Source organism: Bufo bufo, chromosome 6 (genome assembly GCF_905171765.1).
Source record: "Bufo bufo chromosome 6, aBufBuf1.1, whole genome shotgun sequence".
Lineage (NCBI taxonomy): Eukaryota > Metazoa > Chordata > Amphibia > Anura > Bufonidae > Bufo > Bufo bufo.
In genome coordinates, this window is record NC_053394.1 from 355,956,060 (window position 1) to 355,981,311 (window position 25,252).

Sequence of the window (25,252 nt, forward strand, 5' to 3'; positions counted from 1 at the left end):
TTGCGGACCGCACATCGCCAGCACTTAATAGAAAATGCCTAATTTTGTCCACAATTGCGGACAAAAATAGGACATGTTCTATTGTTTTTGGGAATGGAATTGCGGACCCAGAAGTGCAGGTCTGCATTTCCGGATTCGGGCCGCACATCGTACGGCCCCATAGAAATGAATGGGTCCGCAATTCTGTTCTGCAAAATGTGGAACAGAATTGCGGATGTGTGAATGGACCCTAATACAGTAGCAGCAAAGTGTATGAGGTTAGACAAATCTCATGTACACTTTTTTTTTCTTGGGTGCGGAAATTGACCAGCTGTGTGGATTTTGAAATCTGCAGCATGTCAATTGTGTTTTTCTTGCGTGAATTTCACCCTTTTTAAATGCAAGGTTGAGATCCAGGGAAAATCTACATCAAATCTGCACTAAAATCTTGATACGCATGTGCAAAAAATCCCCATAAATCTGCACGGTGTGCAGCCACCCTTAAAGGGCATCTGTCAGCAGATTTGTACCAATGACACTGGCTGACCTGTTACATGTGCGCTTGGCAGCTGAAGACATCTGTATTGTTCCCATGTTCATATGTGCCCGCATTGCTGAGAAAAATGATGTTTTTTTCATATATTCAAATGAGCCTCTAGGAGCAACAGGGGCGTTGCTGTTACACCTAGAGGCTCTGCTCTCTCTGCAACTGCTGTGCCCTCTGCACTTTGATTGACAGGGCTAAGGCTACTTTCACACCTGCGTTAGGTGCGGATCCGTCTGGTATCTGCACAGACGGATCCGCACCTATAATGCAAACGCTTGTATCCGTTCACAACGGATCCGTCTGCATTCTATGTAAAAAAAAAAAAAAAAGTCTAAGTCTAATTGTTAGTCAGACGGATCCGTCCTGACTTTACATTGAAAGTCAATGGAGGACGGATCCGTTTGCAATCGCACCATATTGTGTCAACGTCAAACTGATCCGTCCCCATTGACTTGCATTGTAAGTCAGGACGGATCCGTTTGGCTCCGCACGGCCAGGCGGACACAAAAACGCTGCAAGCAGCGTTTTGGTGTCTGCCTGCTGAGCGGAATGGAGGCAGAACGGAGCCAAACTGATGCATTCTGAGCGGATCCTTATCCATTCAGAATGCATTAGGGATGAACGGTTCCATTCGGGGCCGCTTGTGAGAGCCTTCAAACGGATCTCACAAGCGGAACCCCAAACGCAAGTGTGAAAGTAGCCTAAGTACTGTAAACGTCATAATGCCTGGCCCTGTTAATGAAATCTTAATCTCTTAATCTGATTGAAGGCTGGGGAAACTCTACAGTCAGTCCTGGGGACCCAGAAAAGACCACATCACTGTAAATTCAGTAATCCTGCTGTTAGAGCACACTAGTGATGTCCTAACCACAGTCTGTGCCATAGAGCTGGCATACAGGGGTATGCTAATACATAAGAATTTTTTTAAGACAGTAACTTCTTAATGGGATTATAAAAAAATATATAAGATATATAATTTACACACACACAAAATATATTAAAAATGTAAATTAAAACTTGCAAAAAATAAGCAATTTTTTTCATCAAATACATTTTATTGCGCATATATTATTCAAAACCTAAAGAGACTACACTTATTAGGTTTCCACACAACCGAAATAACCTGAATAAGTCATTTAACAGGATATTCAGTGTGAAATATGTACAGTGTAACACCAAAAAAATAAAATAAAATGCACATAAATTACAAAATAATTTTAGCACAAAAAAAAATAATGCAGTTCCTTCCCCCATAATACTAGGACTTATACAGCCATGTCAATGGAAAAAACGAAACAAAAAACGTTAGATGCTGAAACATGGAGAGGCAACTGAAAAAAATAGCTGGTCAATAAGGGGTTAAAACTGTTACTTTTATTATTTCAATAATTTTACAGTTTCTGGAAGCAGTTGTCAATGTAAAACACGGTCCACCCGATCACAACCAGTGAGAGCAGCTATATTGTCAGAGATGAGTAGTGACATCACCTCCCCAGTGTGTGGCATCACCACTCACTGCAATGACATCACCAGCTCTCCACTGTGTGACATCACCAGTCCTTCCCAAAATCCCCTTACTTTGTGACATCATAATTCCTAATACATAATCCTCACTGTGACCTCACCAGTTTTACCCAGAATGAAAAACCTGCCCCCCTCTCTGTGTCACCACCTCTCCCAACTTAATGCTGTCCGATCACTCAGTGACATCATGAGTGGGGCTGAACTGGTGATGTCACAAAGTGAGGGGGCAGTCCTTCCAATATAACCCTACCCCCTCATTATACTGCCAGGGGTCAACGCACAAAAAGTAAGTATAATCTAAGACCATACAATAGACCTGTTGATTGGCTACTAAAGGTGTATTCCAATTTCAGCAAATGTTCTTGGTAGAAGGAAAAGTTACACAATTGTCCAATATGTTTTCTGCATCATGGTTTTCAGAATCTCTGCTGCAGGGAAGGACTGGCCATAGACCCTACAGGGAAATTTCCTGGTTGGGTGATGCCTAGGGGGCCGCCCAAGCCTTCCTCACGGCCGCCAGCCATATACATACAGATCTGATGCTTTCAGCATAAAATAATATAGGAGCATCAGGTACTTATGCACCTGGGCAGAGGTCGCAGGTGCCCTCCTGAATTCTACTGTATGATGATCTGACTCAGGATGATTATCGTTTCATACTGTGGTATTTGGTTCTGCTGGGGCGGTATTTTGTTCCACACACCTACATGTGTTGGCTCTGCCTATTTGTGTTTCTCCACCTTCTGTCAATTTGGACCCACCTACAACATGAATCCACTTTTAGTTTATTTTTTTCCAGGGCCTCTAAGTTCCCAGTCCACCCCTGCGCTGCTGTAATATTGTATCCTCTGCAGGCCAGTAATAATAGAAAGACAAGGAGTGTAGTGTGCCCAGCACACGTGACAATATATTTATTTTACTTTAGTAGGTCTGATGACTATATAAAATAATACCAAATATTACCTTATAGCAGGACTCCTAAAACTTTTTCCACTTGGACCGCACCCATGAACAAATACATCAGCACAGCGCCAGACAAGGACCACTGTGCAGCACACATATTACCCTTGCAGCGTAATCCCAACACCTCCTAGAAGACCTAAATACCACAGTGCAGCACAGCATACCTCCCCTGCAGTGCCAAACTGCACAATATACTTCCTCAGAAGTGCCCAAAACAAATTACAACAGTGCAATATAATACCTCCCATGAAGGGCTAAATAGCATCACTGGCGCCAGCATTGATTAACATTAGCAGTCATGTGGCATAACGGCACATCATTGCTCCGGAAAAGTGAACAAAAGAACAGCGGGTACTACAGGATCATTAACGCTCAGGCGACAACAGATTTAACAGGTAATCTATATATATATATATATATATATATATATATATATTTTTTTTTTTTTAAAACATTTTCTGCAGCTAGTTTAAATTGTCCATCTCTCAGACAACCCTTTCCCCGTAAGCATGTCCATTTAATAATCTTGTGGTTTCACTGCAGGGACTTCTGTGTCAGGTCACCCCCACCCAGAGATGACATCAAGTAGGATACACGTGACTGAACCCATCATGTGTCAGCTCCGCGCTGTCACACAGTGTCATAAGATCTAGTACACGCTCACCCACTCTGTACGAGAATGGGGAAGTACCGGTCTGGGGAGAGGAAGAAAAAAAAAAAAACATTTATCAAACCATCATGGGCCAGAATATTGGTGGAAGATACACCTTAATAAAATTTGTCAGAATTTTTTTTAGACTGCGGGGTTAAGTGTGCTGGGTTAAGATGCTGTAATTTATTAAACAGAGCAGAACTTGAGCAGTTTCTGCACCAGAAAAAATAAAAAATAAATCTACGCCCATGGATATTTGAGCAATAGTTTTTGCCAATATCTGCCAGAATTTACAATAAATCTGTCAGGCCAAGGCTTAAGCCCTGTCCACATTTCAAAACTGCAAAAAACACAAAATTTTCTTACAGCCTTTCATAAATTCCCCCATCTGATTTGTTAAAAGGGGTTTCCAGCAAAACAAAAATAGTTTGCATTGGGGTCAGAGCGGCTTAAAAACGTAAATGCTACTCACCTCCATGAAATCCCCAGTGATGCAGCGGCAGAGCTATTGCTTTTTTTTTTTAAATGTTTTTAAGCCACTCTGACCCCAATGCAAACTATTTCTGTTTTGCTGGAAAACCCCTTTAACTTGAACCCGTCAGGTGATTTCTGCTGCCCTGAGAACAGGATATGATGGAGGCAGAGTTCTGTGATATGTATAGAATTGTATGATGCTGGAGGAGGATTTTCACACAGTGATTGACAGCCTTCTCTGTAGCAGTGTGAAAATCGGCACAAACAATTGACACGTGCGGCTTTTGAGATCCGCAAGGAAAAAAAAAAATATGCATAGTGTAGATGAGATTTGGTCCAGACCATCAGGGACCGAAAAATAATAACCCCCTTGTATACCACAGACCACCAGGTATTAACCCCATATTTAACTTATCAAGACCACCAAGAAATAAATATATACACCTCTTAAAGCAGGCATGCTCAACCTGCGGCCCTCCAGCGGTTGTAAAACTACAACTCCCACAATGCCCTGCTGTAGGCTTGCAACAGCTGGAGGGCCGCAGGTTGAGCATGCCTGCCTTAAAGTATATCCCAGATCACCAGGTAGTAAAATACGAACCTCCTCATTAGAGATGAGCGAATTGCATATTTTGAAATTCATTCACGCTTCGTTTGGTGGTAAAAGCAAAATTGCGTTATGGATTCCGTTACCACGGATCATTACAGAATGCTTTTAGAGGCATTCCGTCATAATAGAAGTCTATGGACTGCAAAACGGATCCGCCCCGTTTCAGTCATGCAGGGGAGTCCTCTTCTGCATAACGGAAACGGGACGGATCCGTTATGCAGGCCATAGACTATTAGGACGGAATGAATAACGGAAGGCCTCCCGTTATAGAACTGCGTTAAGGTCCGTGGTAACGGAATCCATAACGCAATTCTGCTTTTACCACCAAATGAAGCGTGAACGAATTTCATAACATGAAATTCGCTCATCTCTACTCCTCATCTACCTTAGGCAACCACAACTAGTGATATTAACCCATTCACTACCTGAGACCACCAGGGAAGCTTTATTAGTGTGGGAAAAAGAATAATCTTACCTAAATCTGGAAGCGCCCTGTCGTCGAAAAGTATGGAAATTATTGAGGTTAAAAGACAAACATCCAATGTGTACATCCTATTAATATGCAAGTAAGGTGTCACTTGTACTTTTTTCCCCTGTAGTATGTACATAGAGAAGCACGTAGTAAAATCCCTCAATTTTACTGCGACTCACACAGACAAGGCCGTGTTACTCTAGCCTAAGACTCTTCCCATACAGCCCAATTCACTGAATCAAAGACGCAACCTAAATTTAAAAATGCCATTCCTGGTTATAGTCTATACACGTGGCAATGATGCCAGCAGTGAATACGGGTACAAAAAGATAGAAACGGCATTGACACAAAGGATGTATGGGAAAATCAGTCCTTTATTCATCCACTGCAATTCAACTTTTCAACTAAAGCATCAATAAAAGTGCAAAATGAGTGTATTAAAACTGTAAAAGTCAATGAACACAGATTAAAATAAAGTCGACAGAAACTTAGACAATGTACATTACTTATTAAAGATGTTGGCAACCTCTGGGCAGTCCTGCAAAGGGGAGCATACTTACTTTACTTATCTGCTCCCTTCACTCCTCAGCTGACTTCCTTGGGTCCACCCGATGTCAACATCCGCTTCGACACCGCTGAAGCGGTGACCTGCTCCACTTGAGTCATGTCATCTGGTCATGCGACGCCAGCGATTGGCTGCTGCGGTGTCAAAGTGGATGCGGATAGCAGGCGACCTGAGCGAGGCAGCCGAGGTGCAGATGTATCGGGACCAAGCGCCAGGGAGCAGGTAAGTATGCTTCTCTTTACAGGTCTGCTCGGTTATCCAGAAACAAGATGAAAAGGATGACCTCTCTGTATCTGAAGTTGAAAAAACAAGCACAAATTATTTTTCTCCTGGTAACTGCTGTGTTCAAAACTTGCAACGTGAGCAACTGAAAATCGAGGAGATGGCTGCAGTATTATTGCTAGATATTTACTGCATGCTTATGCTAGTCAGGATTAGCCATCTGATCTGAGCTTTCATTCATTTAATTTAAAAATAAAAATAAATCTTAATGTTTGTTTATAGGCTGTGTTTTATTGTAATGTCCTAAGAGAGCATCAGGAGTCAAAAGGATTGTCTCTTCAGTTGACACCAGCTTGCTGTTGGTCCTTTCCCAGCTAGGCATGCAGGTGAATTGTAGTATTACATGGCAGCCATTCAGATAAGTGGTGGACCATATAATACAAGAAAGGCTTGAGTGGGCCACGGCTGGTTGGGGTCCCGAATGAGGAAGCCCTTTTGCTCTAATAGGGCATATAGACTGAGGGTGTGTTCATGATACAACCCTTTAATAAAAAATGTATTTATAGGCTGTGTTCTATTGTTATGTCACAATAGAAAGCATCAAAATTAATACCACGTCAGTACTTATAGGCTGTGTTCTATTGACATATTTAATAAATAGTGCCCTCAAAGAAAACATTTGAACAATGTCACAAAAGAGAGCATCATAAAGATCACATGACATATGAAACAACTGTGTATTAGTATCTTCACTTGCACGTTCCCAATTTGTATTTGGCAAACTCCTCACTCACTTCATACCAACAACCTGAGTATTCTTATGGCTGCATCATTTAAGGTACACCCATATGGGTCGTAAATGCTGCGGATTGTTGTGGCAAGTCCACTGCGTTTTGCAGTACCAGCAATGTGGATGAGATTTTAAGAGATCTCATCTACCATGGATATCACTCTTTGCAATGTAAAGAGTGATATCCACAACAAATCTGCAGTGGAATTTCTTCTGTGGAATTGTGGAAAATCCACCCTATGTGGCCATAAAACAGCTGTCAGAGCCCTGATCATCAAGTCTGTCTGGGATTAAAAGAAGAGACAGAAGGATTTGAGGAAGCCTACATCCAACAAAATATCTGTGGTTATTTCTCCAAGATGTTTGGAACAACCTCCCTGCAGAGTTCCTTCAAAAACTCTGTGCACGTGTACCTAGGAGAACTGATGCTGTTCTGAAGACAAAGGTCACACCAAATTGTTCATTCACTTTGTATTTAGTTAATGATAGAAATAAGCTATTAACACTTCTATCTTTTAAAGCATTCTTACTTTACAGCATTTTTCTACACCTGCATAAAACTTTTGCTTTTCTCTCTCTCTCTATTCTAATATATATATATATATATATATATATATATATATATATATATATATATATATATATAAAAAATGCACCAAGAAGTTGTTGGAATGTACTGATGATATATGGAAGTGATTACAGTATTAGCACAAGATAAGTTTATTGGGGGAAAACTCTACAATAGAAAGAAGGCTCTAGGACCCTGTTGGGCCACCTCTAACCTGGATACAAGATGAGATATGGTTGGATATGGAGGCATACAGGTTGTGTATGGTATTCAGCAGCACTTTTGCCCACAGATCTTGCAGATGGCCCTATAGACTCTCGTAGGTTGTAGAAGCTGGCATCCCAGCTGCCTCCATAAATGCTCGATAAATCTGGTGACCAGGAAGACAAGGAAGTGTTATCTGGTGGAGACATTCCTGGTAAACCCATGCTGTATGTGGGTGAGCATTATCCTGCTGAAAAACACCAGTTGGAATCCTTTCCATGAGACAACACATGTGGCCGCAGGACATTTTGTGTGGCCACCATTATTTTCCAGCACTGCCTTAACTCTCTTGGGCATGGAGTTCACTAGAGCTTCAAAAAGGTTGCCACTGAAATACTCTTCCATCCTCCATGACATCACAGAGCTGGTGGATGTTAGAGACCTTGTGCTCCTCCACCTTCCGTTTGAGGATGCCCCACAGATGCTCAATAGGGTTTAGGTCTGGAGACATGGTTAGCCAGTCCAGCACCTTTACCCTGTTTCTTTAGCAAGGCAGTGGTTGTCTTGGAGGTTTGTTTGGGGTCATTATCAGGTTGGAGTACTGCCCTGCGGCCCAGTTTCCGAAGGGAAGGGATCATGCTCTGCTTCAGTATGTTACAGTACATGTTGGCATTCATGGTTCCCTCAATGAACTGTAGCTCCCCACTGCCAGGAGCACTCATGCAGCCCTAAACCGTGACAACCCCACCACCATGCTTGACTGTAGGCAGGACACACTTGTCTTTGTACTCCTCACCTGGTTGCCGCCACACACGCTTGACACCATCGGAACCAAATAAGTTTATCTTGGTCTCAGACCACAGGACATGGTTCCAGTAATCCAGGTCCCTATTTGGATTGTCTTCAGCAAACAGTTTGCGGCCTTTCTTGTGCATCATCTTTAGAAGAGGCTTCCTTCTGGGACGACAGCCAGGCAGACCAATTTGGTGCGGTATATGGTCTGTGCACTGACAGGCTGACCCCCCCCCCCCCCCCACCCCACCCCTTTAACCTCTGCAGCAATGTTGGCAGCACTCATACAACCTCTGGATATGACCATGGGGAGGCCTGTTCTGAGTGGAACCTGTCTTGTTAATCCTCTGTATGGTCTTGGCCACCGTGCTGCAGCTCAGTTTCAGGGTGTTGGCAATCTTCTTATAGCCTCGGCCATCTTTATGCAGAGCAACAATTATTTTTTTCAGATCTTCAGAGAGTTCTCTGCCATGAGGAGCCATGTTGAATTTCCAGTGACCAGTATGAGAGAGCGTGAGAGCGATAACACCAAATGTAACACACCTGCTCCCCGTTCACACCTCAGACCTTGTAACACATGTAACGAGTCACATGACAACAGGGAGGCTAATTGGGCACAATTAGGCCATTTTCACTTTTGTTGCCAGCGGCTTAGACATGAATGGCTGTGTGTTGTGTTATTTCGAAGGCACACCAAATTTACACTGTTATACAAGCCGTACACTGACTGCTGTACATTGTATCAAAGGGTCAGATCTTCAGTGTTGTCCCATGAAAAGATATAATAAAATATTTACATAAATGTGAGAGGTGTACTCACTTATGTGAGATAGTGTATCCTCTCTATTGGCGGTCTGTCTGGCCATCCAATGCCTGTTCACCATGTGTGTGCCCTTACATAACCACTGCTCCTAACAACAAAGTCAGAATAGCCTAGATGGCAGGCAATTCATAGAAATAACCATCCTGCTTCTCTCATTCCACTGATACACCTTCTCTCAAAGTCTTTCAACTGGGAAAAAAGGTCCTCAAGGGCGTAGTAGAGACATCTCAACAAGAGGCACATTACCCAAAAGTAACCTCTGAGAGACTTTTTATAGGGCAGTGGATGAAAGACTTTTACGCCCTCTTGTGGCAAAACCCAGTGTCTAATCAGACCACACCACCTGTAATCATCTACATATGGGGATGGTAGAAATGTCAGAATGAGACACTCTCCTAAAGTCTCTGTGTCTGTAGCAAAAGGAACCTGAATGCCAGCAGACTGACCTTGTGGGGCTTCCAGTTTCTGCACAGATGCCAGTAGTAACAGAGGTCTGTGCAAGGGCAGGGACACTGTTCTGTCTTTGGACACAAAGTTCAGTGTAAAATCAAGGAAGGCTCCTGTATCAAGATTTGCATTATATATCTCAACTCTTCTAACAGAATCTATGGGTGCAGACCCTTGTCAAGGTCAGACAGTGAAGCCCTGTTAAGAGGTCTCCCCACACAGTGCTGCCAACCCTCATAGCTATGCCCCCCTTTATTGGCCCCCTTTACAGAGCTATGCCACCTTAGATGACCCCCACATAGTTATGCCGACACACAGTGATATGCCCCCTTTAGTGACCCCCCACCCCCAGTTATGCCCCCTATATCGCCCCTCTCACTCATCTGCGCCACGTTCTTCAAAAGGACAGAGCAGAGCACATCTGCTGTGTTCTGTGCTGCATCGCTTTATCACACCTTCGTCAGGGGAATTGTGAAGCAGGGAAATGATGGCTCCTGCTTCACCATTTATACAACTGGACGCAGATACAGTTGAATGCAGGACATGCAGGTGTCCAGACAGCTGGGCAACGCTATCCAGATTCGGGCCGTGGTCCACCAGTAGTACTCTTGCTTTAGAAGCATCTGACAACTGGCCCTCATCCCCTGCTCCAGAGAAGTAACAGGTCTGTTCTGCTCATTCTGAAGTTTCCAGGCTCAGTTTCTCCCCTTTTATTGTGAATACTGGCTAAATACTGTGTAAGATCTCTACAGTGTATACTGTACACTTAGACTGTCTAGACCTGGAGCAGATTCATCACTGGGGCTCTGGCTGGAGGATAAATGTGGTGCAGGGACAGACACTTTTCTCCGGCTCTATACCAGCTGTTAGTTGGCTTACTTAGAGACAATATTAGGACATGTTCCCTAAACCTAAATGAGCCAAAATTGCTCAAATTTTGGCGCAATTACATAAGTAAATGTGGGCCTGCATCTTTATAGTGGTTGGAGATTCATATTTCTGATACACCACCACTAGAGGGAGCATATGAGCTTCCTGCATACACTTTATACAATGAACTTAAAGGGAACCTGGTCCCAAAGAATGTGGGGTCTGATCTGCCTGCACCACGTGCTGATTGATATATAGTTTTGCAGTGGAAGAACAAAAATAAATAAAAAATCAGTACAACTTGTAATTTATTCATTTTGGTGGCTACTCCTTCTGGGGTTAGAAGTCCAGTGGGCAGTTCTAATCGGTGATTAGCAGCCTTCCCTTTAGAAAGATAGCTATCAATTACTTAGTAGAACCAACCACTGTACTCTTTAGTTTAGAATGGGTAGGGACTTAAAGGGGGAGTTCCCGTCTGGAAGACAGATGGCATATGGCTAGGATATATCAATGTTCCACATCTGGGATCCACTCCTATCTCCAGAAAGGAGCCCCTCAAATGAAGGCACAGCAGCCATGCATGCGTGGTCCCCTATACGGTTCGCCATTCTGGGAGTTCTGAAAATAGCAGATCTCTGGCAGTCCCATGGCGGTGAATGGCCAGATGTCCGCACTTGCACGTTTTGCTCTCCATTCACCTTTTGAAAATGAACTGTTTCGTGCAGCTGCCAGCACCAGAAACTATTCAGTGGATGAAGCCAAAAGAAGACAGCTCCGAACACTGTAGTGGCCGCGCCAGGGTACTGCAGCTCAGTTGCTGCTCAAGTGAATGGGAGCTGAGCCGCAGTGGATGGATTCCTCCAACCACTGTATAATTTCCAGTGTCTTCCCACCGGACCGCCACCGATAGGTCATTAGTAACCAAGTCCCGGAAAACCCCTTTCAGCTCCCTCTAGTGGTGGCAGCAGACAGAGCCCCAACCACCATACTGCAGTGAACATCCTATGCAACCACAATGTTATGTTCCAAGTCGCCTTAAGATATAAAATTTGAATCAGGACATCTATTTAACATGAAACTCTTAGGCCCCATAGCAAAATCTAGGATAGGGCCACCACCCACCATCACATGTAATTTTTAGTACTGGTCTCCTCGTGCTGGACTGGGGACATCCAGGACATTCACAATGTGAACACTGATATTAGTTACTCGTTTTTACTAAAGTATGAATGGTTTTTCTTTGGCGTTGTCTTTTTCATTTTCGATTATATTATACCACTTCCTCTTTTCCTTACGAAAACCACAGTTTCTGTAAAAAACACCGAGAAGTCGAAATTCACAAGTGAATGTTTCAGGTTTCTTTCCGATTGGGCAGAAGAAGAGTTTCATTTCAAGGATATTGCTTGGTGTTAAAGCTTTTGAAGGTTGAACCTCTGGATTACATCAAGAGGCTGAAGTTCATTACAGATGATTCTACATATAACACCTGAATATGGACCCCATGAGATACTGCAGCCTCTTTATGTGCACGCAGGCGGTAGGCTGTCCTTAATGGAAGGCAAAGGTTCTTCAGATGCCAGAGATGATTTCATATGGGCTTTGGAAACGCCTTTAAAATATATTAAAAAAATGTTAAATTGATGATAAATGATATATGCGCAACACCAAATACTAATGATGAGCGAATTAAGGGTTAGGCCTCATGCCCACAGCTGTATCTGCCATCCTTATCAGGCCGATCCCAACAGAAATTTCATTGAGGCCATGTGTAACTATATGGCACTATAAGGAAATGTATTTTTCTGCATAGTAACAGTGGGCAGTGTTACATGTGTGCTCCTGCCACTTCCTGTTACTCATATTAGGTTCCTTGGAGCGGTCACCTGGCCACCGATAAAGCCTATAGGTCTGTGTCTGTATTCGATCATTCCTTAAAGGGGTTTTAAATACCGATAAACCTATGCCCTGGATAGGTCATCCGTATCTGATACAGTGGCGTGCTAAGGAGGGTGGTCCGCCCCGGGTGCCCGCTCTTAGGGGGGTGCCAGAGCCTAGAAGCAATGAGTGCTTCTATCAATACAGATGGAAGCGCTCATTGCTGGAGCGCCTGGAGCTGCGGTCCTGTCACCCAGCTCCCCACGCTCCTCCCCTCTTTCAGGCTGGCAGTGCACAGAATGGTGAAGCAGGAAGACTTCTCCCTCCTCCACCATTCAGCCTGCAGACACAGATCGCACTGCCGGCCTGTGTGGGAGGAGCCTGAAGACCGGGAATCTGCATAAGCTCCGCCCACACAGTGCTGCAGAGCGATCTGTGTCTGCAGGGGAGAGAGGACTTTGAGCTTCAGGAGTGGGACAAGGTGAGTAGTTACTGTTTTTTTTTTGTTTGTTTTTTTAACAGAGGGCAATACTACTACAAAGGGGGCACAGAGGGCAATACTACTACAAAGGGGGGACAGAGGTCAATACTTCTACAAAGGGGGCACAGAGGTCAATACTTCTACAAAGGGGGCACAGAGGGCAATACTACTACAAAGGGGGCACAGAGGTCAATACTTCTACAAAGGGGGCACAGAGGTCAATACTACCACTATTAGGGGGTGACAATGGGCATTCCTACCACTATTAGGGGGTGACAATGGGCATTCCTACCACTATTAGGGGGTGACAATGGGCATTCCTACCACTATTAGGGGGTGACAATGGGCATTCCTACCACTATTAGGGGGTGACAATGGGCATTCCTACCACTATTAGGGGGTGACAATGGGCATTCCTACCACTATTAGGGGGTGACAATGGGCATTCCTACCACTATTAGGGGGTGACAATGGGCATTCCTACCACTATTAGGGGGTGACAATGGGCATTCCTACCACTATTAGGGGGTGACAATGGGCATTCCTACCACTATTAGGGGGTGACAATGGGCATTCCTACCACTATTAGGGGGTGACAATGGGCATTCCTACCACTATTAGGGGGTGACAATGGGCATTCCTACCACTATTAGGGGGTGACAATGGGCATTCCTACCACTATTAGGGGGTGACAATGGGCATTCCTACCACTATTAGGGGGTGACAATGGGCATTCCTACCACTATTAGGGGGTGACAATGGGCATTCCTACCACTATTAGGGGGTGACAATGGGCATTCCTACCACTATTAGGGGGTGACAATGGGCATTCCTACCACTATTAGGGGGTGACAATGGGCATTCCTACCATTAGGGGGTGACAATGGGCATTCCTACCATTAGGGGGTGACAATGGGCATTCCTACCATTAGGGGGTGACAATGGGCATTCCTACCATTAGGGGGTGACAATGGGCATTCCTACCATTAGGGGGTGACAATGGGCATTCCTACCATTAGGGGGTGACAATGGGCATTCCTACCATTAGGGGGTGACAATGGGCATTCCTACCATTAGGGGGTGACAATGGGCATTCCTACCATGAGAGGGGCGACAATGGGCATTCCTACCATGAGAGGGGCGACAATGGGCATTCCTACCATAAGAGGGGGCACACTGGGCATTACTACCATGAGGGGGGCACACTGGGCATTACTACCATGAGGGGGGCACACTGGGCATTACTACCATGAGGGGGGCACACTGGGCATTACTACCATGAGGGGGGCACACTGGGCATTACTACCATGAGGGGGGCACACTGGGCATTACTACCATGAGGGGGGCACACTAGGCATTACTACTATGAGGGGGGCACACTAGGCATTACTACTATGAGGGGGGCAAACTAGGCATTACTACTATGAGGGGGCACACTGGGCATTACTACTATGAGGGGGGCAGACTGGGCATTACTACTATGAGGGGGCACACTGGGCATTACTACTATGAAGGGTGCACAACGGGCATTACTACTATGAAGGGTGCACAATGGGCATTACTATTATGAAGGGGCACAGAAGGCATTACTATTATGAAGGGGCACAATAGGCATTACTACTATGAAGGGGCACAGATGGCATTACTATGTGAAGTGGGTGGGCAAAACTTACAGCGCACTGAACGGGCATTATTACTGTGAAGGGGGCACAATGGGCATTATTACTGTTATGGGGGCACAGTAAGGGTATAACTACTGTGAAGGGGCACAAATAGGGCATAACTACTGTGAGGGAGGCACAAAGAGGGCATTACAATTGTAAAGGAGGCACAGATAAGGCATTACTACTGTGAGAAGGGCACAATGAGGGGATAAGTATTTTAAGGGGGCACAGCTACTGATGACCTATTTTGTTGATAGGTCATCAGTATTAAAATCTCGTAAAACCCTTTTAAACTCTATGTCGGAGACTGACTAGCCTGTACTCTGCTTCTCCTTGGTAGTCCCAAAGAGTTGAATGGAGCATCAGTGAGCATGTGTGACCACTGCCTTATTCCCTCTGGGGACTCGTGAACCTCATTCTTTTGATCAGTGTGAGTCCCAGCCGTCAGACCCCCACTGATCAGTTAATTATCCCCTATCCTGTCTGACCTTTGTGCCCAGCAGTGATCGCTTTGTCCTCCCTGCTTTTTCCATACAACCATGGTGGCAGTCATGATGCCAATGGCAGGTCCTTTTAGCAATACGCATATACCGATCCTTATCAATAACTATTACATCTAGGGGCCCCTTTAGGGTGACTTCTCTTTGTGAAAAATCCTCTTACCATAATGAATATCAGAAGCCATGACTGAAGAACAGCCATTCAAATTCTCTTCTCCCTTTAAGTTACAGTCACAAATTTTCTGATGAGCAACTGTTACTCTCTTGCCATCTTTATTCCTTATGGCTGGCAATTGGTAGTCCCTCCTGCCACGATAGATGTTCCCATCCTGGCCTAACATAAAAACCACATCCTGTAACGGAAAAAATGGAGAATTAATATGTGAAAATAGGACACTTGTGAGAGGTTACTAGGAACATTGTAGACTTAAAGGGGTATTCCGGTTATAAAACATTATCCCCGAGTAACAGGATACGGGATAACTATCAGATTGGTGGGGGTCCTACAGCTAGGACGCGCACCGATCACAAGAACAGGGGCCTCTTACCCTGTTGAGCCCCCCTGAAATGGACGGAGCAGCTGGTTGGAAATCCGTGTCACTGCTCCATCCATTTCTATGGGAGACTGCGCTGGAGAATGCCGTGTTGTAAGGGTACCAATTGGTTCTGTCCCCTTTAATTATTTTATCACCTTCTATATTCTTTGAAATTATATTCCTTGTAATGTAGTGAGTTAGCGATAGTTAGATAACATATACAAACCACTCATTGTGCTGAGAAGGCTGCATTCCTGAGTGATTATCTTAGACATGAGTGCTGCATACTGGAAATCCTCAGGAGGACGGGCAGAAAAGTATAAACTTCTTTGCACAAAGACAAGTAACCGGCAGAGAACATCATCCAGCTGGGATGTTGCAAGGTCACTATCCCTCTCTTGTATCACCACGGGGTGTTGGACATGTGCTACGGCATGGCAACAGGAGTCCCCCCTCCCCATTATTTTTCAGACCAGTGATTGTCATTTACTTTTACTACTATGTATGCGATTTGTCTGTTTTTAATCACATTTAGTAAATATATTTATTCACTTAGCCTGCTTAAGCCTATTTATTCTCAAATTGTCGAATTGAAGTTAAAACAGCTGAGCTGTGTACATTGTACGCTACCCCTATACTGCAGCATCCCTATGATTTCATTGTAATATTCTTTAGAGGATAAGAGTACAAAGGTTTATTAAAAATCTGAACGGTTTACTGAACATTCCTTTGCTGCTGTCTCCTTTGTCTCCCCTGCATTACACATCTTTCAGCTTTATCCTACTTACTTTCAAACCGCCCACAGTATCCTCCTTCTGTGCAGCACTTGGAGTGCCAGCCTGCAGCCTAGTGTAACGTCTTTGTGGGAAGGTCAATGTGTGACTTCCTCCACAGTTGCGGGAGCTGGACGTAAATCCAAAATCAATAGTTTGCGGTAAGCGATCACTGAAAAGAAAGAAAGAAAGAAAGAAAGAAAGAAAGACAGACATAGAATCAGCCAAGTTCTGTGGTTCGTGTAGACGGGGATTTATCAAGACTGGTGCAAATCAAAACTGGCTTAGTCACCCATACAAACCAATCAGATTGATCATTTAATTTTCCAAACAAGCTCCAAAAAATGAAAAAGGTGGGAGCTTTTTGGTTGCTAGGGGCAACTAAGCCAATTTTCCTTTACACCGGTTTTGATAAATCTCCCCCACATAGCCCAGTGCACCTGTGTATGGAGGATCCGGAGAAATAATAGTCGGCTGGGCGACCTTCTGGCCATAAGATGTGTGGTGTCTACTTTTTAAATCCAGCGTCCCCTATCCTTATGTCTCCCGACATCAGCCATCGGTGGCTAGATTAGGGAGGCCACCATACATGTTGGATGGCAGGTTCGGCCAGTATACTTTACATCTGAAGTGTATGGCCAGCTCTGGTCTCACTTGAATCCATAGCATACGGCCAGGAGTCTGTACTAGCCGATGATTTCCTCTGCCTTCCCTTATAGGTCATCAGGCTTGGCCTGTTGGTCGGCGTCCATACTTGAGAAGACGTGCTCCTCCTACCGATGTCACGGACATTATCAGTAGATTCATTGCTGCTGTCGGAGGAGCAATTCCTGCTCAACCAGTCTGCGTTACTCTCCCATCTACTGTGCTGGGCCTGGCCGCAGAGAACAGCAATACAGGGAGTGCAGAATTATTAGGCAAGTTGTATTTTTGAGGATTAATTTTATTATTGAACAACAACCATGTTCTCAATGAACCCAAAAAACTCATTAATATCAAAGCTGAATATTTTTGGAAGTAGTTTTTAGTTTGTTTTTAGTTTTAGCTATTTTAGGGGGATATCTGTGTGTGCAGGTGACCATTACTGTGCATAATTATTAGGCAACTTAACAAAAAACAAATATATACCCATTTCAATTATTTTTTTTACCAGTGAAACCAATATAACATTTCAACATTCACAAATATACATTTCTGACATTCAAAAACAAAACAAAAACAAATCAGTGACCAATATAGCCACCTTTCTTTGCAAGGACACTCAAAAGCCTGCCATCCATGGATTCTGTCAGTGTTTTGATCTGTTCACCATCAACATTGCGTGCAGCAGCAACCACAGCCTCCCAGACACTGTTCAGAGAGGTGTACTGTTTTCCCTCCTTGTAAATCTCACATTTGATGATGGACCACAGGTTCTCAATGGGGTTCAGATCAGGTGAACAAGGAGGCCATGTCATTAGATTTTCTTCTTTTATACCCTTTCTTGCCAGCCACGCTGTGGAGTACTTGGACGCGTGTGATGGAGCATTGTCCTGCATGAAAATCATGTTTTTCTTGAAGGATGCAGACTTCTTCCTGTACCACTGCTTGAAGAAGGTGTCTTCCAGAAACTGGCAGTAGGACTGGGAGTTGAGCTTGACTCCATCCTCAACCCGAAAAGGCCCCATAAGCTCATCTTTGATGATACCAGCCCAAACCAGTACTCCACCTCCACCTTGCTTGCGTCTGAGTCGGACTGGAGCTCTCTGCCCTTTACCAATCCAGCCACGGGCCCATCCATCTGGCCATCAAGACTCACTCTCATTTCATCAGTCCATAAAACCTTAGAAAAATCAGTCTTGAGATATTTCTTGGCCCAGTCTTGACGTTTCAGCTTGTGTGTCTTGTTCAGTGGTGGTCGTCTTTCAGCCTTTCTTACCTTGGCCATGTCTCTGAGTATTGCACACCTTGTGCTTTTGGGCACTCCAGTGATGTTGCAGCTCTGAAATATGGCCAAACTGGTGGCAAGTGGCATCTTGGCAGCTGCACGCTTGACTTTTCTCAGTTCATGGGCAGTTATTTTGCGCCTTGGTTTTTCCACACGCTTCTTGCGACCCTGTTGACTATTTTGAATGAAACGCTTGATTGTTCGATGATCACGCTTCAGAAGCTTTGCAATTTTAAGAGTGCTGCATCCCTCTGCAAGATATCTCACTATTTTTGACTTTTCTGAGCCTGTCAAGTCCTTCTTTTGACCCATTTTGCCAAAGGAAAGGAAGTTGCCTAATAATTATGCACACCTAATATAGGGTGTTGATGTCATTAGACCACACCCCTTCTCATTACAGAGATGCACATCACCTAATATGCTTAATTGGTAGTAGGCTTTCGAGCCTATACAGCTTGGAGTAAGACAACATGCATAAAGAGGATGATGTGGTCAAAATACTCATTTGCCTAATAATTCTGCACTCCCTGTATACATAGAAAGTCAGCTTATTAGCCCAGTGACTATACGACTTCACAACTGCTCAGTATGACATGCTGAGAACAGTCCCCCCATATGGAAAATACATGTTACACAATGCTCCATTGCTGTGGGTTACTGGTGACCCTGTTACGGTGGCAGTACCACCCAAGGTGAACTGTTGTGTATACGGTTTGCTGAGAATACTGTACACCAGCAATGTGTTAGGTTACCTCATGGTATGGAGTCACATGTAACACCATATTGCTGAGCTGTACTGTGCATTATAAGGGGTTATCCCATGAATAATGTAAAAAATTAAAATCAGACATCATATAGTACATGACAACCTCTTTCTAAGAAAGCAAAAACAGCTCTGTACCTTACATGGATCCAGAGATCTCCCCATTGATTGTGCTGCTAGATTTATTTCAAGCTGGAAGCTCAGGGGGTGTGTCCTTTCTGCTGCAGCTATCTCCATACCACCGCTCAGGGGGCAACTCCTTTCTGTTGCAGCTTTTCCACTACCACAGCTCAGAGGGTGTGTTATTTCTGTTGAGCCTCTCTCCCTATTGTCACGGCTCAGAGGATGTTTCCTTTTTGCTGCGACTCTCTCTCTACCACGGCTCAGGGGACGTGTCCTTTCTGCTGCAGCTCTCTCCCCATCACAGCTCAGGAGGCAGCTGAGGGGTGGAACTGAGCATGTGTGTCCACCTCAGTAAGGTGGGCAGAGAAATAAGAAATGAAACAAACAGCAGGTGGCGCTATACAGATACATACTTTATTGAATAACCGAGTTATTCAATTAAAAATTATGAGTTATTCAATTGAATAACTGAGTAATTTTTTATGACATGAAGTTACAAAAGTATTCCGATCCAGGTGCTGGTTTTAAAACTGCAGAATATTTTTCATGGGACAACCCCTTTAAGCCACCATGAGACGCTCTGAGGTATTGGCTAATGTATGCACTACTGTGGGTGGAACGCCCTGTGCATGGTGGGCATATACACAAGGTATACTATCAGTAGACACACCACAGGTAGCCTGTGAGACAGAGATATGCCAGTGCAATCGAAGAGCACTGCATGTATGTAGCATGTAAACCCGCATGAATAATGATAGGAGTTGTAGTAGACGGGTCACTTGGATCAGTGAAAGCTGGCTTGCCCTTCCTAGCCCTCACACCCTGAAGCAGACCGGCCAGCGTGCGGCAAGTAATAAGCGTGTAGACAGTGGCTTACCAGGCTGTATGTGCAAATAGTGATGGCGCAGGCTGTGCATCCGTGAGCCACGAGGAGAGTTTCCCGTGGCCTGTAAAGCAGCAGCATCAGCCATCTTTATTGCTGCCACATAGAGGGAGACTCCAGGAAAGAAGGTTGCGACGTCCAAAGACAAAGTAAGCCTGTTGCCACCTCCAGAGACTGTGGGGCCGACTCACCAAGACTGGCTGCACCGCTGGAGTGAGATGCGCCACATTTTTTCCGTTAAAGAATACACTGGATTCCTAGTCATGAACGAGATTACTTCATGAGGAGAGCTCTCTGCCAGCCCCTCAGGGAGACATATACCCAGCATCCGGACAGTCACTGCAGGGACACATGACTACGAATCCATTCTATTCTCCAAATGGCACACAATTACCGTACTTCTGCCTCTTTGGCTGTCATACGCTGCCCTTCCATACAGCAGTGTGTTAAAGAGGAGCCGTCACCTCTCCTGACCTGTCAGTTTTTGGTATCTACATGCATCCCCATGTAATAACAATGCTGGAGCATCTATTCTTATGGCTATGTTGTGCCATTCATGTATTATTCCTGAAATATACAGTAGTAGGGCACACCAACACCTGGGCTACACATGGAGAGTTTTGGTATAACGATATATTTATTAGGACATATAAAGCTATCTATTCCGACATGTTAAAATACATAGCTAAAATACATAAATACAATATATTTAAACGAAAAAATAAAAAATAATAAAAATTCTCTATATTTGACCAATGTGTCAGAGTCTATTGCATGAATATAGTCTCTCCAAACAAATTTCCAAACTAGTACTTGGAATTATAGTTTATGGCTGGTAAGGTGTTTCACATACTCAGCGCAGTAAGTTAGTATTGCAAAGTCGCTATAGTGGAAAAAACGCTGCCTATTTGTAAAGATAAACCGCAGTTGGTATACTCACTGTTTGCGGCTGAAGTATTTTGCTGGTTTAGTTGTAACACTGGTGGCGTCCCACGAGTGCTAATAATCTTTATAGGTTGCGGTGTAATAGGAATTTCCACCGGGTGTTGTGTGAATACTGAATCCGGGATCCTCGGTGGTGTATAAATCTGTGCTGTCCTAGAGGTCGCTTTAGCGGTATCCTTTTGCTGCGCTATTTGGTTGTATCACGCAGGCTGTATAATTACCAAGTGCGTATCTCATAGACAGCCGACAGATATCCAGCTTTCCTTTAAAAAACGAGATTTTTGTATAACTTACCAGTAAAATCTCTTTCTCGCTCTTTCCTTGGGGGACACAGAAGACCTTGGGTATAGCTCATCTCCCTAGGAGGCGTGACACTAAGTGAAGACTGTTAAGCCCCTCCTCCACAGCTATACCCTCAGCCTGGAGAGAGAGACTGCCAGTTGCGTGTCCAAGTAGTGAGAAAAGGCAAAGTCCAAAAAATTGGAACCAACAAGCCAACTACCCTAAGGGTAAAACAAACTCGGAAACAGTCAGAGAAGAACAAAGAATGGGTGGGTGCTGTGTCCCCCAAGGAAAGAGCGAGAAAGAGATTTTACTGGTAAGTTATACAAAAATCTCGTTTTCTCGCCCAATTTCCTTGGGGGATACAGAAGACCTTGGGACGTTCAAAAGCAGTCCAAAGGGGGAGGGACCACAGCACCAAGGCGAAGCACCCGAAGGCATCAAAAAAACCCGCCGCCTGCAGACCAGGCGGCCCAAGGCAGCATACGCCGAAGCCCGAGTATGCACCCTGTAGAACTCGGTAAGGTGTGCAAGGAAGACCAGTGACCGCCTTGCACAAATGGATGGCCGAAGCCTAAAGCCTCCGGCCCAGGAAAAAACCGACGGCCCTGGCCAAATGAATGGTGACACCAAAAGCAGGACCCTGCCCTTGGTGCGGCAACCACAACAAGAGCCACTCTGAGAAAGCGGAAGAAAGCCACCCTGGAGGCAGTCAACCCTTTGTTCGGACCTCCTGGAAACATAAGAGACCGAACGTCGACAAGAGTCAGAGATCTCCAAGTAAAAACTGCAAGGCCCAAACAACGTCCAAATCGGTGAAGTGTCCGTTCCCGGGGGGGGGGGGGGGGGGGGGGAAGGGGAGGACGACTGCCTCAATGAAATGAAGGACAAATACCACCTTCAGAAGGAAGGAAGAGACGGAATGAAGAACAGTCCTGTCCTGGGGGGAAGACAGAAGGCTCGGAACAAGAAGGGCCGCCACTCAGGCACCCGTCAGAGACACGATGGCTACAGAAACCCAACCGTACAGGACAGAAGGAGTAGAGAGAACTTCTGTAACGGCTCCAAGGAAAAATTGGAGCGCCAAGAGCCCAGTATGTAGTTCCCAGGACGGTACCGGAGGGCAGTACAAAGGAACCCAAGAGCCGCTCCATGGAAGAAGTTCCTGACAGGCCCAGAGGGACGGGAAACGCTGAAAGAGGAAGGACAGGAATGACACTTGATACTTCAAGCAACAGAGTCCCAGCCCCAGGTCCAGGCCGGACTGGAGAAAGACAGAATCATGGAGAAAGGCAGAGTGGGGGAACGCCCAGCTCCCACAGAACCCCAGGTAAAGCCCTAAGTCCTACCACAGATCCTGGACGAAAACTCGGCTAGAAGCGAACACTAGCGAGCCCACTAGAGTCGCCTGGGCAAGCGGGTGAAAACCCAATGATCAGGCGCGGACCAGTAACACAGGTAGAACAGTCGGTAGAACTGGTCCCGTCGGCCCCCGAGCAAGGTTGTCCCGTATCCCCCCAGAGTGGGGAAGCAGAAGGACAAACGGACAGGAACCGAAGGGTCCGCCCAGCAACCGCCAGGACAAGACAGGCTAAAGCCGAAGCCAATGTAGCCACCACAGGAAGACAGACTACAGTTCCGGTGTGGGAGAACAAAAGACAATCCTGACCAAATGGTAGTCCTCCCAAGTTACCGAGAAGATGAATCCAAAGCCGAAACATTGCCTAGAATGGAAAAAACGCAATCTGCACCCAGCGGGAGGACAGAAAGCGGTAGACCCGGTAACTAGGCACACAGCTAGTACAGCCAGTGTGGACAAGGGAGACTGAAAAGGAACACCATAACCATCCAAATGAACAAACATGCTCTCCCCAGAGGGAAGGGCAGTGAAGGAACAGCCTCTGAAGCGTGGCCGGAACAGACGCCACATCGGAATGATCTGTACCGAGTGGGAGTCAAACAGAGCCGGCGAGAAAAGGCAGGCGAGACAGAGGCCGGTATAACACCCTCCAACCAAAAAAGGGGGAGTGGGCAACAGAGAGGCCATAGGACAGCTCAAAAGCAGAACACCGCTACACAGAGACGCCCGGTTCACCGCCACGCAGAAGGCGAATACCCTGAAGAACCCAAGGTGGAGGTCCCCCGGACCTGTATAAGCGAGCACCCAAGAGAAGTTGGGTGACCTTCCCAAGAAGAGCGGCCCGAACCTGGTAGCAGATCAGACTGAAGCACCGAGGGCGCCAATCCGGAAAGAATCATACCACACTGCACCAGAATGATCTCCTTAGAGAATAGTGCAAGGCTTGCGGCAATCATCGTATCCCAAGAGAAAAGGAATGTCGCAGGAGGAAGGAGGCTACGTACGAGTAGCCCCGTAAGCAGTGAGAAGGCCAACCTACCTACAGGACGAGAAGGCATACACGGCCCAAACAACGCACAAGAACGTCCGCTCACTGCAAAAATATAACACCGCGAAGAGGGCCAGCCACAGAGTGCCACAGTATCTACGGGAGTGCAAACTGAAAGGAGTTATGCACAAGACTAATATGGAATGCGATGGAACGCAAACTGACCGCCCCGAAAGGGAGGAAATGTACCTGGCAAACTGCAGTGGGCAAGAATGCAAAGGCCTGCCCCAAAAAGGGGGAGATGCCCAAGGCCGTACCTACGTCAGAGAAGTAGGGCATACCATACTTCGCCCAGAAAGGCGCCATGCACATGGCCACACAGTATCCAGCGGAAACGCAGGAGGTCCACCTAGGGAAAGGGGGACATGCATAGGGCTATCCTAGCATTAAGTGAGTGTGCAACAATTCACCCAACACCGAAATTTCGTGAGAGTGTAACTACTCCGCCAATGAAGGGGAACATGTGCAAGTCCAGTACAGCACATACAAGGACAGCCTTGAATCTTGTGAGCGTGCAAAATTCCACCCATGGAATGAGGGGTGTTCACGCACAAGGCCAGCACCGTATCCAAGGGGAGCGCAAGCGTTCCGCCCATGTTAGAGGCCATGCTCAAGGCCAGCAACGTATCTGATGAGCGTAGTATGCCGCCCAGAAAAGGAAGGGGGGGGGGGGGGGGGGGGATCATGCACAAGGCCAGCATCGCATTCAGGGAGAATGCGAGCAGTCGGTGAGAATGTGTGTATGCCACCTGAAGGAGGCATGCCCATGGCCGGCAGCGAATCCAGTGAGAGTGCGTACACCGCCCACGGAAGGGGGGTCATGATGTGGCCGACGGTGGATCCAGAGAGAGTGCATGTATAGGGGTCATGCACATGGCCAACAATTTACAGGCGAGAGAACAACCACCGACCGAGGGAGTGTATGTATGCCGCCACCCGGGAAGGAGGCATGCCCAAGGCCGGTAGTGAATCCAATGAGAGTACATCATATCGCCTATGGAAGGTGGTCATGCACATGGCTGGCAGTGAATCCAGTGAGAGTGCCGAATGCCGTCCACAGAAGGGAGTCATGCCTATGGCAGGCAGCGAATCCAGAGAGAGTGCAGCGTTCCGCCTAAGGAAGGGGGTCGTGCACATGGCCAGCACCGTATCCGGTGAAAGTGCAGTATTCCGCCTAAAAAAGGGGGGTCACGCACATGATCGGCAACGAATCCAGTGAGAGTGTAGCGTTCCGCCTATGGAAGGGGGGCACGCACATGGCCGGCAGCTAATCCAGTGAGAGTGCAGAGTTCCGCCTAAGGAAGGGGGTCGTGCACATGGCCAGCACCGTATCCGGTGAAAGTGCAGTATTCCGCCTAAAAAAGGGGGTCATGCACATGATCGGCAACGAATCCAGTGAGAGTGTAGCGTTCCGCCTATGGAAGGGGGGCACGCACATGGCCAGCAGCGAATCCAGTGAGAGTGCCGTGTTCCACCTATGTAAGGGGGTCGTGCACTGCAGTAGGCCGCCAAAGAAAGGGGGATCATGCACAAGGCCAACCCGCAGTTAGGGAGAGTGCAGTATCCCGCCCAGGAGGGGGGTCCTGCACA

The 25,252-nt window shown here is 46.0% G+C and overlaps 1 protein-coding gene across 1 annotated transcript in view; it reads right to left on the minus strand.

The window, feature by feature from the left end:
- Positions 1–11,751: 11,751 nt before the first annotated feature.
- QRICH2 (glutamine rich 2) overlaps positions 11,752–25,252 on the minus strand; it is a 67,513-nt gene continuing 54,012 nt past the window's right edge. Inside the window, exons 14-16 of the mRNA XM_040438497.1 lie at positions 16,347–16,503; positions 15,186–15,375; positions 11,752–12,111 (exon numbers count right to left, since the gene is read on the minus strand). Coding sequence (XP_040294431.1) covers positions 12,023–12,111; positions 15,186–15,375; positions 16,347–16,503 — 436 coding nt within the window. The 3' untranslated portion in view covers positions 11,752–12,022. The remainder of the gene's footprint in view (positions 12,112–15,185; positions 15,376–16,346; positions 16,504–25,252) is intronic.